Source organism: Mya arenaria, chromosome 6 (assembly GCF_026914265.1).
Source record: "Mya arenaria isolate MELC-2E11 chromosome 6, ASM2691426v1".
NCBI lineage: Eukaryota > Metazoa > Mollusca > Bivalvia > Myida > Myidae > Mya > Mya arenaria.
In genome coordinates this window covers 35,045,287-35,065,945 of record NC_069127.1, presented here as the reverse complement: position 1 = coordinate 35,065,945, position 20,659 = coordinate 35,045,287, and the positions used below count along the sequence as shown (strand labels likewise).

The window sequence follows — 20,659 nt, the reverse complement described above, 5'->3', positions numbered from 1 at the left end:
GATAGCTTTGTGATCTGCAGATTTCGAAACAAAATTTGAAACAATGTTTCAGCTGCACTTGTTTTAATTAATTATATGAGCATATCATAAATTATTTCAGGTTTGTATGTTAACAACGATGTCGGTGATGACGCTGTTAACTTTACTAAAGTTCTAAACAATCGGCCCACAACTACGTTTTGAAGTTTTTTGCATTTAAATGATTAACATTTTGACTGGTAAATATAGGTGCACAATTTATATTTTTAATGCATAATTGAGTTTTACTCACATATTTTATTCTCGTGAGTGACAGGCCAAATGGCTGGTTATCAAAACTGACTAAAAGATATTCTGCCCATACCCATTCTGACCAAATTTGGTGATGATTTGACAAAGGTTTCTAAATGTATGTATGTAGGTCACAGGTCAAGGTCACACTGAGGGCTCAATACCTTTTATCATATTGAGATCATGTTGTATGAGGAAGACCCAGGTCTGTAGGTCAAGGTCACACTAAGGGCTCAATACTGTTTATTATATTGAGATTGTGTGGTGTAAGGAGGTCACAGGTCAAGGTCACACTGAGGGGTCAAACATCAAATAAACAAGCTGTTGAATTTTCTACTTGGCTGTATATACGTAACATATACAACAAATTTTAATTTGTTTCATTGTTTATTTAATCACACAAATAAATAGCTCCAAATAGAAGTCTTTAGAATGGATTTGGAAACGAAACAAACAGTGTATACAGAATTGATTTAAACATTAACACTGCACAGTAGAACATTTAATAGCATTTTTTACGTCATAACAAGAACCAAAGCTTGCTTAGTCTATGCTAAAATGATGAATAGACAGCTAAATGATTTAGATTTATGAAAATGAGACATATCTTATAAATGACTAGTATGCAGGGTGCTAAATAAAAATTTGTGCTAAGCCAACAAAACGAGTAAAAGACACGCCATTTATGATTACTCTGAAGAATACTTTCTTACAATACAAAATCAGCAGTAACATTATGAAGATAGTATTTGATAGCAGTGAAAGTATATAAATATATAGTTAAAATTGCAATATCACAGAGTATCAACATATTAATAAACAATGAAAAATGTATATTGAAAATATCTAGAAAAATATTTACCCAATTCATTTTGTGCGGATTGACTTGTTGTTTCGCAAGAAACAACATAGAATGGTCTGTGTATAAAAACTAGTGCTAAGCTCACAGAATGAGTAAAAGAGACACCATTTATGATTTCTCTCAAAAATACAATACAAAATCCGCAGAAACATTTTGTCAATAGCATTTTATAGCATTAAAAGACTTATTGTTATTAAATGGTCTGTGTATTTGTGCTGATCCAACGAAACGAGTAAAAGACATCTATGACTTCATCCATATACTATTGATCTACCAAAGACTGTTATTATACATGAACACAATTAACTTGATACATACTTATGAAGTTATGTAAATATATAGGCACTTGAAAAGATGTCAATGTATCGAACATTTAGTATGACACTGCCATAGAATGCAGCACCGTGGTATGTAGGCACTTTTTTTAAACAGACAAAGTAATTGTTAACACAAAAGAACTAATATATACTCCTGGGCTCATTTCAATAAAGATAGTAAGGTGTTAGATCATAACTTTCTATGCCTTACTCTGTTTTTTTACTTAAGCTGTGTTTTAATAAAAAATATTGTAAAGACATTGATCACATAGTTTCTCCATGTCATTTTATGGTTGAACTGAAGCATTCTAAAGCAGCGTAAGGTTTACGAGTAAAATATCATACTGAAACAGGGCCTTAAACTCTAAATATTAATATACTTAATCTTACTCCAGACAGACAAATCCTTTACATCAAAGACAAGATTAATCCGGAAATACTAATTTTAAAGCTTTAAATTTAAATGAAGATTTTTTTTAAAACGTAAACATATTTATGATTATCCATACAGTTAGTCACCGCCTACAGTTTGCACAGCAGGTGGCGCTGACATTGTATAAGGTTGGGCAGCCATTATCGGTATTTCCTGCTCAATCGGAGACTGAAACGAGACTGAGTGCTGGACAGGTTTCGGGGGCGGTCTTCGAATGACTGGCTTTGGAAATGGTGGTCGTTGGTCTTCAGAGTAATTACGCTTTTTCTGTATTTGTAATTCCCTGTCGACGGCCTGATGGTTGTATGGTGTGTTTGTCCATGTTTCAAAGTCAATATCAGTGTCGTTGAATTTGCCAACCATACGTCGCCTGCAAAAATCACAATACATCATGTATTCGAGAAATCATTTTTTTATAACAAACAAAAACTCTGCTGGAGATGAAGCATTTCTTTAAAATCAAACAAGAGGAAAAAATACTAAACGTATCTGATAAAGAAATGTACGAAAGCTCGGTGGTGACATTTCAAATTCAATATTTCCTGATTTCCATTTCACAAATTCATGATATCAACTTCACAAATTACGTTTTCCTGATTTCAATTTCATAATTTCACAAAGTCACAATTTTAACTTCACATAAAGTTGAGATAATGAAATAGTGAAGTTGAAATAGAGAATCTGTGAAGTTTAGAGTGTGAAATCATGAATTTATGGAGGAGAAATCATGAACCAATGAATTTTACAAGTCACCACCCATCTTTCATAGAAATTTTACAGATCTGGATGCCTCATGCCTCCATATTACGATGGGTCATTTATAGTTACATTTTAGTTGAAATAAATAGGAACATAAATCAAATGTTAATTTATTTATAACTCTATGTATTATGCATTTTGTGTTATTTATATTATCAGCCATCAAATAGCTTTTAAATGATACCAATAGTATATGGGGTGGATTGAGACATTAAATTGGAATCTGTTTAATTACTTTATCATACAAAAAAAGGAAATGTAAGTCCAATGTAAGCCGCCATAATAAGTTATAAAACCTAAGTATCATGACATTTTGACCAGGTTACACAAATTTATGCAAACAAAACAAGTTTTATTTTTGCCCTTATACAGTCGAAACTCGCTATGTCGAATTCTGTCATCTAAAAGTTATAGTAATGTCAAACTTTCTTTCAATTTTTGTTTTGTTTAATTATACACTTTTTGTATTTCGGTTATATTAAATGTTCATTATCTCAAAGTATTTCCTGAGATCCCAATGATTTTGACATAACGAGATTTGACTGTATCTAAGAACGTTTAACGGTACAGAAAAAAACATGCTGGTGTTTTAAATGTTCATGCGTTTACATACAATAAGAACACACCTACAGATTTTGGATACATTAGTATTCAATATTTAGGTATGAGGCAGTCATAATATCGGTATTTATTATGATGTGTTTCAAAGGAGATATATATTGGGTTGAACATGCTATTTGTAAACAAACATATGGAACCAGACTGAGTATGGAACCAGTCTGAGACTTTCTGTCATCTTTTTTAAATGCCTATCAACATGTACATGCATTTAATTCAAGAACATATTTATACAATATGACAAGATTTAAAATCTTAATGTCATGTTAGTACCTTTCCCTGAGATAAAAATAGAATTTATTAGCAATGAGCATCATTTACCAAAGTGCTTTACACTACTTGACCTTCAGAGGATTCATTTGGACAACAAATATTTGGTTCATGCTGTTGCCTAGCAACAAAGGTCAAGGTCAAAACTGATATCAGTCTACAAGTTTGTATGAAGCTACATGTCACTATTGTGTTGAATATTAGTTGTTCAGAAAAATAGAGCACTCCTAGCAGACGCATGGTACAACCATTTTTATCAATTGTCAAGGGAGATAACTCAAAACACATATGAACCAGAATGATAGCCCTTGTCACTCGTGGCAGGACAATTATCAGCAATAGTTGATTAAATCGTTGCCCCATGAGGCATAATGTCAACAATCGGCAGCATTGTTAATCGAAGAATTGGTGCCATGTATTCTAGGGCCAAATCAGTGTTTTATATAATTCTGTTTAGTGTGCTTTCTCTTTCTGCTCACATGTCTGTCTGTCTGATTAATCTGGCAACATGTGTACCAAGTTTGATTGAGTATCTTTCTCAATATCTGATTATAAATTGCCAAGATCAAAGTTTTTACACAATGATGCAATGGTGACAACGACACAAGGGCTATCACATAACATTGAACATTTACTTTAAAGCTAAAAACTGTCAAGTTTAAAATACTGAAAAGAGAAAGAATCTATCTACAGTGAACGTAAGTCATAAAACTGAAATGATGTTGATAATGGGTAATGACCTTGACCTTCATGGGGATGGATGCAATGCGACAGTGTCTAAAATTACTTACCACTAACTATACACTGAACAAAACTCTAGAATTTTCCCTTGCGTTAGAGCTATAGTGTAACAGAAGTAACATTAAAGTATGAAATAAAAATATTAAATTTGGTGTGAATAGGTCTTTTGGCAGATACTGTTTTTAGCCAGATTTTGCACCAAAATTCTTACAAAGACTAATCATAATTCAGTTATTTTGAATTAAAATTTTATTATTTTGAAACGGGGGTTGAATATTATAAATTGTGGCTGCAGGAAATAGGTCATATCTGCAAAAACACCTACTGAGATACTATAACAGATTGTTCTACCGTAATTTTACAAGGATTTTTATATATTTGCGATTTTGAGAATGGATAAAATTGCGAAATAAAAAACAATACGAAATAATGAATGGATGACTGTTTGTAATTGAAATATAAGATGAATCATGCATGTAAACTTGGTAAAATTGCAAATGGTCAAAACAGAAAAATCACAAAAATAAAGCATTGCAAAAATAAAGCATTTCAAAGTAAGTCATGAAATGAAAAATGGACATGTGAGTAAATGTTAAGTGTTTCTATTTACTGTTGTTAAATGGTGACTATATATATCATGATTTTTTTTCGAAATGTTTCAGCTATCAATTTTAGTAAGGACATTTTCTGCTAATAAAATACTTACAAAATCACATAATTTAGCAAGCATGCTACCTAAGATGGCTAATTCAAGTTGAAATATGACAAATATGAACACTTCTGTGACTAATGTCAAAAACTAAACCAATTAAAAGCAACAAGTAAAGGTTATTTGTATACATTCCCAGACATGTGGCCTGTTTCTTTGGTAAATTAATACTAATTACCCTTAAATCAGCTTAGTGTTTGAGATTATATTTTGTCTACTGGCACATCCTCTGTTAAAATCTATTAATTCTCCTCATTAAAATAATGGTGGACTGCTAATTTACCAAAATTAATGTACGGCAGATTTAAAAAATACTGCCACCCCATAGGACAGAATATAATTTCAAACACTAAAATAATTTGCTACACTTAAGTTTTTTAACAAAATATTATAATATTGATGGTCTCAGTTTATGTGAATTTCTGATTAATATAAGCAAGCAAACAAAAGCTAAAATTCTGACATTTTAAAGCAGCACAATGCCGAACTATTAAACTTTCTTACTCTACCCACCTGCTTGCTTGTCGTGGCGTACTCTCGATGTTCGACAAAGGCATCTTAAGCCAGCGCATACTGTCGGTGCCGTGTCGTCCAAGTGGTACAAAAGGCATGGCCGGCATCTTGACCTGTTCTATATCGCTGTCAGTGTATCGATAGCCCGTCATGCAGCGGAGAATGGTTCTGTCTTCCTCATGGCGCTGTCGACCTTGGGAGATCAGTGGGTCATGCAGAGGGCGTGTCTCAATCTATGAAATTATAGGTTATCATGATGAATATGCAAATAAGCGCCAGAAATAATATTATGGAGAATGTGCAAAGCTACAATAATTAAGATTGTGCAAGGCCTGTATAAATGTCTGAGCTTGCAAAATGGCACGATTAAAATGTCCTTGCAATGCAAGTTTTCTGATAATTTTTGATAGTTACTTAATACAAAAGAGGAATCTTATTTTCTTCATTAATCCTGTGCTACAAAGTTGTTTTGTTTTTTAAATTTTAATTTACTTTTAAGTTTAGGGATTAATCAACTTAAACTTGCCAATCCACAAGCCAGTCTAAGCTTAAGTCAGCAGAAAACTGTGTAAAACTTTCATTACGTGCATATTATGTGCATAACATAGTAAAAGACTAACATAATTGTTGTGTTAAAACTGTATCAAAAATAGAAAAAAAGTAAATTTTTAATATAGAGGAAAATTGAACTAACTGTAGGTAACTTTGGTTTATGTTTTAGAAGTCCTGATGTTGTCATATATACAAGCGAAGAAAAGAAATTGTGCATAATATGAAATGTGTCTAAAATAATGTTTAATGATTACTGGCTGTTTAACCTTAATTATTTGACACATAAATATAACTGTAATAAGCATGTGATGATTTTCAAACTTAAATCATCTTTGAAAATTGCTTTGTCTGTTGTTTTTTTCAATATCGGATACCCATAATGGATGGAATGGGTTGACCATATGGTCATTCAATGAATTGAGAGTAACGGAATGGGTTGACTGTTGGTTATTTGCCGATGTTTTTTGTTTTTTTTAAACGGTATATGTTTGCATGCACATTCTCTTTATTTCGCTAGTATATATTACAAACATAAGAGTTCAACAGATAACAAGAAACGTTAAAACACCTTGCTACATTATGTATGTTAATTCTATCTGCTTGCCATAAACATAATCAGAAACTATCTAGCTAACTTCAAGAACATTTTCATAGCAAAATTATAAATAACTGCTTCAGAACACAGCAACGTTTGCAAACAAGGTCAATTTTAACACTTAAACAATTAACCGATACATTTGCAAAGAACAACAACAACAATTGTAAGAGTGATTAAGCAACATACAAAGTATGTTTGATTGTGGCTGAATCATAATGTACGAGGGAGTTTTTGTCTATATTTTAATGCCCATATCGGAACCGTAAAAAGAAGGCGGAGCTTTAACGGTCAATAACTATCGTACTGATAAATATGGCCGAGGTGTTCAGAATGTGATTTTATCAACCCTGGGCGAAAACAAGAACTAAACAACTCTGAATGGGGATTTACATAAGGACATTGAAAGCAAAAAACTAAGAACACATATGGCAGCCATTATACCTGTGGTTCTAACTGCGAACCATCGAACCGTATAAAGACCTGAAATAGTGCTTGCATCTTTAATAAAACAAGAGCATTGCAGAGCAAACACCAACACTTGTCTGTCATTTTAGAGTTGGAAAAGGGGAATAACTCGATATTTATTAAAGCCTGAGTTAAGCACCTTGCTGTACATGTGTGTATTATCTCTGACAACATTTGTACCAAGTTTCATAAGAATATCTTATTCGCTTTTTAAACTTATGCCTGAAGTTGAAGTTTTTTCCCATTGACAACGGATACAACAACAATGTCAAGGCTATGTCAACTTTTCTTCTAGCTAATAACTTATCTAGCTAACAACAATAAACTTTTTGATTATTTGGGGTCAGAAACTCACAAGTGACCTATAAATCACAATGAATTTTGATTAAACTGAATGAAGCAGGGGCCAAATTGAACTTAAGTTTAAGATTAGAATCTAAGTATTTTGATTGGCCTGTATATTTAGTTGACCAATAAGCTGAATGGAATCACTGAGGCATGTCTAAGGACTAGGATAAGATTAATATTGAATACTGGCTCAGAGCCCATTTTCTCGAAAAAGTTTCAGCATTTAACAAGCTTCATTTAGCCAAAATACTTAATACAATATTAAATAGTTTTTGGTTATCAAATGTCTTCTGCTGTTTTTATATATTTCCGTAAAATTAGTTAATAAGTGCTTGAAACTGGTTTCAAACATTGTTAGCTTTTTCTAAAGAGTTTTCTACAATACCTTGTTGAGTTGTTATGTTATAAAGAAAGGTTCCAATTAAATGACTCAGTCAAAAATGTACACATTAACAGAATGTTTGGTATTTACATATGAACAAAATGACTAAACTATGGTTGTTAGTTCATAATGTACTTACCAACTACAATGCAGAAAAAATATAAAAAAGTGAATAATTGATTCTCAGACAATTTATTGTCTTACCAATTACATGCACACATAAATTGCAATATGACAGCACCTCAAGCAGAAGTCAATGCTCATCTGCTTTCCTTTGTCAATCTAATTAATTAAATTAATAAGCCAGAGTTATGAAATTTGCTACACATGTGTTTATTTCCAAAGAGAACATGTGTATAAAGTTTCATGTAATTTCTTATGCAAGTGTTATTGGTATTACAGTATTTAAGTTTTTGGATGATAATCACGAAGACTATCACTGCAGACAACAATATGGCTACGTCCCACCTTTTTGTTACTAAAATAGATGAACTTATATAACAATAGACTAAAGCATTTTAGGGGCCCATATTTACTAATGCCTCCAGTCCGAGATTGGGACTAAAGGTTTAGAAATGTAAATCTTTAAATTTAACAAAAAGTTATTATTATCATCCATATTGACGAAAGGTGATTAGATAATTGTTTATCTATTTGTATTTAAGATATGCATCGCTTTTCATTGTCAATACTTAACTGATACTCATGTTTTACAAGAAAATCAAGATTTAAAGTTTTAAGTTTTGAGATTCAAACTCAGAATCAAGGCATAAGTGAATACGGGCCTGATCAGTCAGTGCTTCATACTCTTAACGAAATAGATTTACTACGCATTTCTTAAAAGATAACTGGCAACCCAAAAATTGTGCAATGCAAATGGCTGTGTTGGCAATAACACTCCCTATTCAGTCAACTTCCACTACCCAAACACACAGGTGCCATGTTTTAACCTTGTCGCTTTTTTCTGGTGGCGGAAACGGTATAGGGTAGAGCTTAGTCGCACAAGGCAATCTGCTATTGGCGGTTCGCTTCTGTTTAGCACACCTCGAGCATCGCTAGTAGAAGTAAGTTAATGTTTTAGGGATTCATTATGTCTAATTCAGCCTGACTCTTGGGAAATAACGTTTTAATAAGAATATGTGATATCGTAAGCATTGTTAAGAGAAATGTTTGTACTTGGTCTGTTAAGTTTATAACTCTTTAAAATTGATGGATAGTGTGAGTGGTCTAGTGGTATGGGTCTCCGCCCCTCATCGAAAAGGTTATCGGTTCGATCCCCACCAGGTGTGCTTTCTCGCTGCCTCTCCAAATGGATACCAGTACTGGTTTCTACCCAGGAAACAATCTCGAGAGTGATTCTATAAGCTATATGCTTTCGTCACAACCGAGCTCAACAAAATGAGTATATTAAAAACTTAACATTTGCATTGAAAATTATAAAATCACTGAAATCAAATATTAATTCTTAAGACAAAATTTTAAGTTAAAGCGTGCAATGTATCTATTGCATACACAGTTTGCAAACGAGTACCAAAAAAATAGTACCTGGGTATTTAGTTTGGTTAGCATGCTTAATTTAAGCCTTAAAACATTCATAATCCTTTTTATTGGCATTGGCCTAACTCTACAATTCTCCTAGCTTCTATCAGTTTTAAATCTCAGTTTTTAACCTCTACCGTGTATAACAATTTCTACAAAGACGAATTTACTAAGCACGTGTTTAATCCCAGATTTATCAAAAATAATAAAATAGATATAAGTGTCAGAACTATGAAAATCAACACCAATATATTTAACAGCTCTAAAACAATTCAACCAACTTTTTAGCCAACTGACTACCAGTAACAAACTTTCTGCTAACTGAAACCCCAACAGTAAACCTACGACAGTGTTCTGCTTGCAAACGATTGGTGTCAATTTGTCTGGCGACCGTTTTGCATGACTCTTAGCATGTGCAAAGAATTTAATTTCAGCTCTTCTCTGTGAATTTTCCTAAGAGAGGTTTTATAAGAGATATATATTATTATTAGGGTAACTTTTCGAAAAAATGGTATAATTTATAAAGACAGTAGATTTTTCTTCAAGCATTCACATTAAGTTCATGGGACTAAGGGCGGATTGCTCAGAACTTGGTTAACAATATAATTTAAACAACATCGTTACATGAAATATTTCATGATCTGCTCACATATTTAATTATAAACAAGTATAGTTGCGACCGATGTCTTAAATCTTGACAGATATACAGCTGATCACAAGTGTTACCATTAAACTTCCAAGAGCAGTAACAATTTAAAAGTTAACAATGATGACTTTATCAATACTGTTAACAGTAACAAATTTCTGACCAATCGGCCCATAGTTAGTGAAAAAGAGTCCTGGGAAGGAACGTGTGATACTTTGCTTTATTGCAAAGTATTATTTCTCATAAGTGTAGAGATGATCGATTTTAAATACATTTTAAGTTTTTAACTGTACATTAAATGTGTATTCAAAGCTACACATGGACATAACGAGTCCACTTTGAATGATACAATTCATTTAATTTAAATCTTATGCTTTAAATTCAAACTAAACCAATATGTACCAAAGCAATCTTACATTTTATAACATGTATTAAAAAATGATATTTAAAACAAACTGTGGTCATCTTATCAAAGAGCATACGACAAAGTATCGTAAGATCAAAATATTTCGTGAGCATGACAAACAAATTGAAATTTTTCTATGCAAAATCGCACTATCTTTGCCTAAACTGATTGATAACATGGCCATCCTAATTCTTGATGTACCGCATTCAAAATCATGCAGGAATTGTGAAGGCTCTAATTATAACCTGAAGTGATTTATATCCTACTGAACTATTCAAAGTACATTAAAAGTTTTCCCCAGTTACCTTGATGGGAGCCGGCCGGTGCCCGTTCAGCGCCATGGCATAATACTCTTCTGGATCCATTGTGTCCAAGAATACGTGGCCCTGAAACATGAGGGATAGTACAGGAGGCCAATAGCACAACAAATCATAAATCTCACAATGACAGCATTCAAAATGACTAACGTTTTACTCGTTTTAAAGCTCATTCGTGCGCATTATGTTGATAAATATCATTGCTCATTATTCTAAATTGTATTATTTCTAGTGCACAATATGAAATGAGCTCAGGTACAATTCTTTCTCTAGAATATTAATTTTCCTATAAAACATAAACCAAATATTTTTTATTCAGATAATCTGTGCGAAAATGAGCTTAAATTTTTGTTAAAAACATGTAAAATTTTGAATTACTGATTTTATGTGGCAAGAAAAGAGTATTTTTGTAATATTTGTGCCAGAGGACACAGTTATATAAACAAGAACCATAAGAGTGGTTTCAGACAGATTTTCAACAGTATTATTATACTGATACAATTCAGAGACCTACACAGAAATTAAAACGTTAACAATGTATCCCCAAAATTACGGTGATAACAAATGGCTCCCTGTAACACAATCTTCTCCGAAAAAAAATAGTACCTTCTCATTCGTGAACTCCAGGTACTGTCGGTGCAGTTCACGTTTTCTGCGGTCCACCTCCGGCCAGTCGTTGCTGTCCATTGCCTCAATGATCTTCTTACGCAGCGGCTTGTACACGCGCTCGTTCCAGTTCTTGTGGAGAACTTCCTTCTTACGTAGACTGGTAACATCACGCTGGTGGATGAAGTCTTCTACATCCTAGTATAAATAGACTGGTTTATTATTTTATTTTTGGAGAGATAACATAGTTATTGTTCATCCATTCTTTTATACAAACCATGGAGCACCATGGAGTGAACGCCAATGCTTGTCTGTTATTTTAAGTCAAGCAAGGCACATAATCCAACAGTAACTAAACCAAAGTTATTGGTCTTTTTATACATTGGCTTATTATAGGATGTCTACCATGTTTCATTTGAATATCTTCAATAGTTTTTGAGTTGAAGTTTAAGTTGCCATTGCATAGTCTGGCCAATGCCGACACCATAGCTGGTTTCCTTAACAAATAACAGACAAGCTAAAAGGAGAGAAATAAAATACAAAGATTATTGCTCAACACATTTTGTCTTATTTTGTCTCAATGCGATCTGTAACAAACTACATCGCAATATAAGGCACCAGTTTTTATAGCATTACAGACACTATTTTTTCATTAACAATAACACAATTTTACCCTTCCTTATTACTATGCTTACCTTGACAAATGTATTTTCTGTCTCTAGGATGGGACTGTACAGCTTCCTGGCCTCTCTAGACTCCAAGTCCGACTTCTCCTGAGATGAAAAAATGTGCCAAGTTTCAGCAACATGCTCAAATTATCTGTAAAGTTTGTCTTAGATATATCAGAACAGGAGGCTTCCAATTACTATGATGTCAACAAATGTCCTAAAAATGTTTTAATTATATATATAGTCATTATACTAGTAAATACATTCATGAAAACATTTAAATTTGGAGGTCTGGTGACCCCATATAATTCCGGTATCATTTCACAAGGTATTTCTTACTTATTTATAACAGGTAAAATAAATGATTGAGATATTATCAATAAAGATATTGCCTTTTTTTCTATTTCAACTGAAATTAAACATAAAATAACATATTTTTCAATCTTTGAGGGCCAAAACACTTTGTTGTTTTGCGTATTGTAATTAAAATGAATCCCAGAAAAATAAAGGTCACCAGGTATCCTTAACTCACATAAATATACACTGTATATCTTCAAAGCAATTAAGGAGCAACAAATTTATTTTTAAATAGATAACATATTTAAATAATATATAATATATTATGCATCTTATATCATTTAGCTCCAAAAATTACTAATGGTATAAATCCAAATTTCATAACTATCAATTATAACTTATTAATATTGATCATTATTATTATTATTTGTATTATCATTATTATTTTATTATTATATGATTATTATTATTATTATTATTATTATTGTTATTATTATTAAAGTTATAAATTTACACTTGAGTGAACAGAAGCAAAAAGTGAACTTTATATAATAATATATTTCATTACAATTTAATTACAACTCACAATATAATACTGCATTAAAGCATGCTATTATCATGAAAATGTTTTAGTTTGGCAAATTACTTTAACGTTACGAGTTTTGACAATTCATGCATTTTAAACACTTAACTAAATTTTACCTCTCTGTAGGGCTAAAGCACCATGGCGCAAGGAAAAAAATCTTATAAATGATTTACCTTTACTCTTTTATCAAGATTTGTCAACATACTTTTTCGTTTTATCTCAACATACTTAAACAAACCACTTGATCCGTACCAGGCTGGCTTGTCCAAATGTAATAAATTAATTCATTAAAGATTGCTATTATGCACCAAAAATGCACTTAATGTTCCAACATTGACTGATCACATGCCTTTTTTGAAACTTGAATACATTTATAAGGAATACCATATTCATGAAAATCTTGAATATGAGTTTGAGATTCAGGCTTGGAAAAGTGAGTGATTAAATGTTCTGAAATAACTTTTTAATAACTATTTTTGACAAAAGATGACTGTACCTGATTGTCGAAAAGGTTAATTTTAACACATACAGCATTTTTATCATAAGGCATAAACAAAATTTGTTTCCAATTTCCTGACCAACCATATTTTTTCCACCCAATCCTTCACTATTTTTGTAGTAGTGTGGATTTGTTTGTAATTTCCTAAAAAAATGGCATTTTTTGAGTGAACATGTTATATCTAAACAGTCATCGAAATAAGATTTTGAATGAACAAGCCCGAATTCTTATACTTAATGCTTGGCATCAAATTTTTGAACAAGCCCTGCTATTTAAAATTCAGAATTCGAGCAAGCCCGGAAGACATTTTACCAGTGCAGGGCTTGCGGGCTTGTGTTAATTTCGATCACTGTCTAAAACTTTCTACAATAGTGATATACCATGATATTGGTCGGTTTGGTAATAGATTAAAAAAAGTCGCCTATCTACCAACCCTCCTTTTTTTAGCAATGTTTGAGGAAACAAAGAACTTTTCTGCTTTTTTGCCTAATTTCTCTTTTAAGAGTGTTTTTATAACAATTGTTTTTAAGTTACGAGTCTCATACTGTGATTCAAGATGAAAGTGAATATGGGGCAAGGTTTGCTTATCCAAAACCAGTGATCATTTTGGAGCAATTTACTGCCTTCTAAAGGCTGTCTCCCTTAGCGAAAAAGTGTTCCATTTTTTTCCAAAAATTTATGATATTTTCCCAATTAATTAAAAACAGATTCTGTGAATGATTAAAAAAGCAATGAATTAATTAAAAGAATGAACAAAACCTTGTTAAAACATGTATATTTGCTATAATATTTGCTATTGAAGCATGATTTTGTATTCTTCCCAAAGTTGAAAAAAAAATCCCCATTTGGAAGGAACAGGTGGTAAAAATAGTTCCAAAAAAATCACTGAAAACATAATAAATTAATTCACTAAAGGTAGAATCATACACCTAAAATGCACAAAAAGTTACAACAATTGACAGATAGAAAGTTATTTTTGAATTTTGAAAATTTATATGGCAGACCTGAAATACATTAAACTGTGAAAGATAGACAGCACAGCATTTAAGCAGAAAAAATAGCTGGAAGGTGACATTCCACAAAGAATGAGATAATACATGAATTATTTATATTTAACGCCACAATAAATAAATAGTTGGTTTGACGTTTCACAACTCACATATTCAAATGTGAGTATCATAAATGGGTGTTGTTATTTTGTGTGTGTTTTTATTCCTAACCCCAATATTCTGTTTGGCCTACATAAAACATATGTTTGTTTCTGTTTCTGTTTTACAGACATACCCTTTTTTCTCCAACCCACAAAGTTTTTATTGCCTTGAAAAATAAAAATAATTTGTTTGATTTCAATCTATAAAAGGTTAAAAAAATGAAGTGTTTTTGGCTTTTAACAATACAAGTACCAGGGATGCTGATTATACCTGAGTGAATTCAAGTTCTAAAGCATTTAACCTATAATTTTTGGTTACCGAAAAATATTAAGAAAAAAAATGACTTCAAAAAAAATATACCAAAATGATTTTCATACCTACCTACCCTATTTTTTTTTTTTGGGGGGGGGGGGGTTTGATACTGGAAGCAAACATTTATGAGAAAAGAAAAAATAATTGATAAAACCACTAGAGATGGTAAAAAACTTTCGAGTCAATGGTATTTCTGGACAGTCAGTTGCAAAACACCAAACAAACAATTTATTCATAGTGGCCTAAGCTATCACAAATGTAATATAAAATAATCAGACTGATTTACAATAACAGATCATGAAATGTTGGAATTTTCTCTCACTTTCAATAATAATTATTTACAACATAATACGCTTAACAATAATACAACAAAGATACTTTTTACAATGGGGTAGCTGTTTTAATACCACTAAATCCAATAAGATTGTTAATCTGTTGGGACAGAGAAAGAAATGAAGAAATCATTTATACGAATTAGGTAATGGCTAACTAAACTACAAAGCAAAGTATAAAAAAAAGAGACAGACAATTTTTAAGGTAAAGAAATTTGGTTTTCTAGTACTGTAAAAAATAATTGTATTTCTAATTTTATCATTAAAAGTTTCACATGAAAAGAGTCTGTGTAGGTCACATATACCAGTATTAATTTTTTTTATTCTTTTGGTTGAACAAGCTCAAATTCATTTACAAGCCCAGGCCCCAATATCACGAAAATACTCAAGTCAAGTCTCAATTTCAGTCTCAACTCTTTTTATCAAATTACAACATCATATGATTGAAAATTTTAAATGTTTTACCTTTTTAAAAATCGCATTCTCTCATTCATTATGTTGATTAAAAAATATGGTCAATATTTTACAGAGAAAAAATATTGAGAGCAAAAATTGTACTTGAGTCAAGTTCATAATTTTTGAGTTTGACTTAAGTACATTTTGTGCTGTAGAACTAATTGTTTTTAGAATATTGAACAATAATGTTAATCAACATAATGCATGTGAGAATGTGCTTTTAAAAATAGTAAAACATTTGTAATTTTTAATAATGACATACTGTAATGTGGAAAAATGAGTTGAGACTGAGACTGAAATTTGACTTAAGTCTTTTTGTGATATTGGGGCCTGCTGTATAAAACCCAGAATTGGAGTAAGCCCGGAAAGCATTTTAAGTTTTAAACAGTGCAGGGCTTGCGGGCTTTAGCTAATTTCCACCACTGATTAATTACAAGAGCTTCACAGGTGTACGCCAACGCTTGTCTGATTTTTTTAGCCATGGAGCATAACTCCACAGCGGCTTCACAAATGTATGATGTCATTAGAAATATGTGTGATTATAAATATTATACATCATATGAAAATTATGACCCAATAAGAAATAAGTTGCAATGTTATCCGATAGTCAATTGTAAATTCAAAGGTTTTCTGGAATTTGTACCTCAAGGATTTACAGTACTAGACAGACTGAGGACTATCTATATCGAAGTAGCATAGTGCACCCTTAACCAATCCTGTGATAGTTGTGTTTCCATAGGAGACAATCACGAAGAAGATTCTAATAGTTTCACTACATAATATATGTACCAAATTCCTCCGTTTACATCATATATGGAATATCATTACCAGTACATTCTTTTTTATTATTATTAAGAATATATATCCTTCCCATTGTTAGTTCTATAAAAGACTTAAGAGTTAAGACCATTTAGATTATAGACTTCTACCTCAGCTCTATTCATCATGGTAAATGGTATGACTATCTGGAAAACAATACCAAAATACCTTTGAATAGAATGCATAACACAGTCCTGGAAATATGACTTTTGTGTAACAAGCACAAATCCATGTACAAGTGATTGCCATAATTTTTTTCCAACTAACCCTGCTTTATAAAATCGAGAATTTGAGCAACCTTGGAAAAGCGCTTAATACCAATGCAGGGATTGTGCTAATTTCTATCATTGATAATAATCTCCAACTGTGTAACAAAACAGAAGCAAAACCTAAAATGCCAACCTATCATTTCCATGAAAAAAACGAGAGAGGGAAAAAATGTTTTTGCAGTAGATATTAAGTTTAATCTACCCTTGATTTTATTTGTCGTTGTTGCTTTTTGGGACATGTTCACACACGATGTCCTTCTTTTCTCACTACATTTTTTCATGCACCATATCAGAAAGTTGGAGTTTTTCAACAAGATATATCTACAAAAAAAGAAGAGTTCCACTATGATGCTTAAAGCAAAGCATGCTCACAACAAGAACAGCTAATGATAAACTCATTGTATGGAATGAATATAAACTAAACCAACCAAGCCAAAACATAAGCCAATCCAAAGAAGTACATTATAAGCCATGAACTGCCTTACTTGCTCCGTCATTGATTGACTGGACTGATTTCTAAATCCAGATGATTTGCTAGATCCTGTGCCACTTTTATAAGAGTTGGCAGTTGATATTGTTGCTCTCGACTCCTTGTTAGTTTTTAAAAGGAGATATTTTTACATTTAGCTCATACTTTTTTTTTATTAGCCAACTAGTTAAGCATCATTTTAGAGACCAGTTTCACAAACAAGTGGGCTGAGTAGCGAACATCAATGCTTGTCTGTTATTTTTTAGTAGAAAAAGGGAAAAATGGGAATAACTCAACAATTATTAAAGCCAAAACTGGCCTTGATGCACAATTGCGCATATTGTCTGGATATATATATATATGCAAAAAGTGTACCAAGTTTCATTTAAGTATCTTGAATGGTTTTAGAGTACTGGCCAAGGTTGAAAAAATCACAACAACACCAAGGCTTTGACAATGCCCTAAATAAAATTTCATTCAAAAAACAGACAAGCTGAAAATATAATTGCATTCACATCTGGTTTAGTCACAATTAGTGTCATATTTCTTTTAACAGAGCTACCGGGTAGATACAAATATCCATTTGTTCCCTACTGACAGCCTGTACAATCATGAATCAGATTCTACAATTCACCAAAATATAACTCAGTTCAGTAAAATTATTAGTAAAACTGGTCCCTACTTTAATCTTTTATATATTATTTATCAATACACAAAATAACAGTATACATGTTCCTATGCTGAAAACAAAACACAATTAAACAGACACTCTTGTTAAACAAATAACAGACTTATGAAATTAAATACAAAAGAAAGGTCTAGATAAATAATTTGGTGACATAATTCACTTCATTTATTTTGTATTTATCTAATAAATCAATGATCATAAATTCATAAAGTGAATGTGAGACTTGCATGCCGTGCATAAAATGTGTTCCACTTGTACATTTTTTTTTTCAAATGTATCATAATGTTGTATTACAAATATTTAGGTAGCTGTCTAAATTGCATGCATATATGTGCTTAAAAGAACCACTACTGTTGTGCAGTTTAATTGATAGGACTTACCTGCAATGTTTTGACTGTTTTATCACTTAGCCACTGTTGCACCTTCATCGTCTGCCCTATGAGGCTTTTTGAGTCCATGTTCCGAGAATGGTTTCTTACTGGACTAGGTGTTGTGTTTGGCCGGGTTATTCTTCGTCGACTATTCTTACTTGTCATCTGTTAAACAATGTTTCGTGTAATCAATTCATATCAAATGAAATTATTTTAATTTGTTGTTATTCCTAAATAACATTTTTACCTGGCAAGAAAATGATGTGTGCCTAATGCAGACTTGAACTCATGACATTAAGAACATAGTGCTACACCAACTACATTTTATCGAGCAACTGGTACTGGTAAGCTAGCATGGGTGTACATCTGTGACAAACTTTAATAAAAAAGACAATTTGTGGATAAGATTCTCATTCTTCTCTAAAGATAATTTGTAAAATATGATTATAAGCAAATGTGCAAGTCAATTTTTGTTGTATTTAGAAAGTGAAAAATTTGGCAAGTTGTCTTACATCAACAGCACAAAGTCCAAATAATTGTACGTTGACGGATTTTTTTTAGATTTTTGATATGGCAAATCCTTCACGTACAAATTGTTTAGTATCAAAAGTGGGTAGTTGTTCCGATCAGGATTCCGGGTTAAAGCATATAGCATCTATAAAATATCATAATAACAAGTAATATTACCAGATAATGTTATTTTATATTAGTTCCGTACGCACACAAACTCTTTATGATCAATTTCAACCATAAAATACTTCACTTAAAACAATTTCAATATTTTTAAAACACCCCCGTTTTTTGCACATTCCCGTTTAGACGTTAGGGATTGGAAGAATCCCGTATAACACGTCTATTATTTTAGACTACAACAGCACATTGTCTTTTAAACAGAGTTAAGTCAATAAGATGTTTCTGAAATGTACATGCACATAAAATAACTGTACTTGTACATGCAAATATTGCTGTTGCTAAACCAGTCTTTCTGCACTATGAAAGAATTATAATAGAATACCCTACCATGGTTCTGATATTGTCATTTTGGTCTACAAAAAGCTGTTCCATGAGTCCACCATCATAAACTCGAACCTGACCTCCCGTCTCTTTTCGACACAGCATGGACGACATGATTTGACTACCCGCCAACGGCGGTTTGTAGCGTTTATTTACAACAGAATTTCTAAAACTGAACTAAATGTTATTTATACAAATTTAGCATACATCCGCCATATTTAAACAATATGACGTCACTTCGATACCAAACGCGCACCTGCTGTCAAAATTTGGACTTTTTATTGAGTCCAAATATAATAGCCATAGTATTTTAGATCACTCTAGTACATCATTTTAGGTAAACTGTTATGCAATCTGCAAACTGTGACTTCTGAGACACTTGCAATGGGCTGATTTGTGTGTTGTTATGGTCATATTAACTTTTATTTACGAACTAATATATCGTTATCGAGATAAGGTCAAAGTGTATAAAGTTCTTAATGTACTCTGACTGTTCCCTCTATCGCCGAGTACTCGCAGTGATCTCCCCTAACGACATTCATCCAAGAAAAGTAACGCTGCAATGACATCTTTGTTTCCTTCATTATCACAGATGAAATTGACAAGTCTACTTTATTATTCCATTATTCAAGGGACAATGTCGTGGTAAGGAGTAGTTTTATGTATCCAGAAAAAAACGAATGGTTAAATTACATATCTTGTAAGTTGTATAATAATAGTCATCGAAATGGGGTTTTTTATTTCCAGTGGGCTTGCTGTTGACTGTCAAACTAAATATTATTAAAGAGTATCATATATTTTAAACAGTTTTATCATATAAATATATATAATTTATATTTATAAATATTTTTTATATTTTTTAAATCTTCCGATTTCCAACGCACCGATTGATTCTAAATAATTATTAAGGTATTTCACGTTGCGCAGAAAATAACTGCGGCCCATATTAATGTTGAAACTTCCTTTTTATATTCGATATAAATTGAATGTCTTTACTTAATACTCACTTCAAATTTATCTAACGCTCTCATTGTTTAAAAAACGCTCTTAGGACGGTTGCACGTTTAAAGGCGTTTCTCCTTTCAATAACTGACTAATGGTTATGTTAGGATATTGTTGGCATTGCTATTTCAATTCAACGCGGGATCAATAGCACTTAAATTATCTGTTTTACACGTCTAAATAAATGAAAAGAATTTAGCTCATTAATTGTTGCTGCACCAATCGCCCGAGGTAATGAATGTTTACACGACGAATATGATGTGAGAGTTATGTATAGGCTGAGTGTATTATATGTAATAGATACGACATTCACGACCCGAGTTAATGCGATTATACATTTTTGTTTTGTACCATGATGTCAAGAAGGACAACGTT

General features: G+C 32.0%; 1 protein-coding gene across 9 annotated transcripts; it reads right to left on the bottom strand.

The window, feature by feature from the left end:
- Positions 1-650: 650 nt before the first annotated feature.
- LOC128238741 (protein FAM228B-like) lies at positions 651-19,692 on the bottom strand. Of its 9 annotated transcripts, XM_052954952.1 has the most exons (10): positions 19,289-19,688; positions 18,278-18,433; positions 17,226-17,330; positions 12,047-12,124; positions 11,352-11,549; positions 10,734-10,814; positions 8,788-8,892; positions 5,493-5,725; positions 4,321-4,369; positions 2,126-2,252 (listed from the first exon to the last, which is right to left on the bottom strand). In XM_052954952.1, the coding sequence occupies exons 1-9, from the start codon at positions 19,394-19,396 to the stop codon at positions 4,327-4,329; spliced, it is 1,107 nt and encodes a 368-aa protein (XP_052810912.1). In that variant the 5' UTR covers positions 19,397-19,688; the 3' UTR covers positions 2,126-2,252; positions 4,321-4,326. The 9 variants fall into 9 exon arrangements, with proteins under 9 accessions (XP_052810904.1, XP_052810906.1, XP_052810907.1 ...); XM_052954944.1 differs by lacking the exon at positions 4,321-4,369 and having other exon boundaries at positions 651-2,252; positions 19,289-19,683; XM_052954946.1 differs by lacking the exons at positions 4,321-4,369; positions 8,788-8,892 and adding an exon at positions 7,084-7,122 and having other exon boundaries at positions 651-2,252; positions 19,289-19,683.
- Between the last annotated feature and the right edge of the window lie 967 nt (positions 19,693-20,659).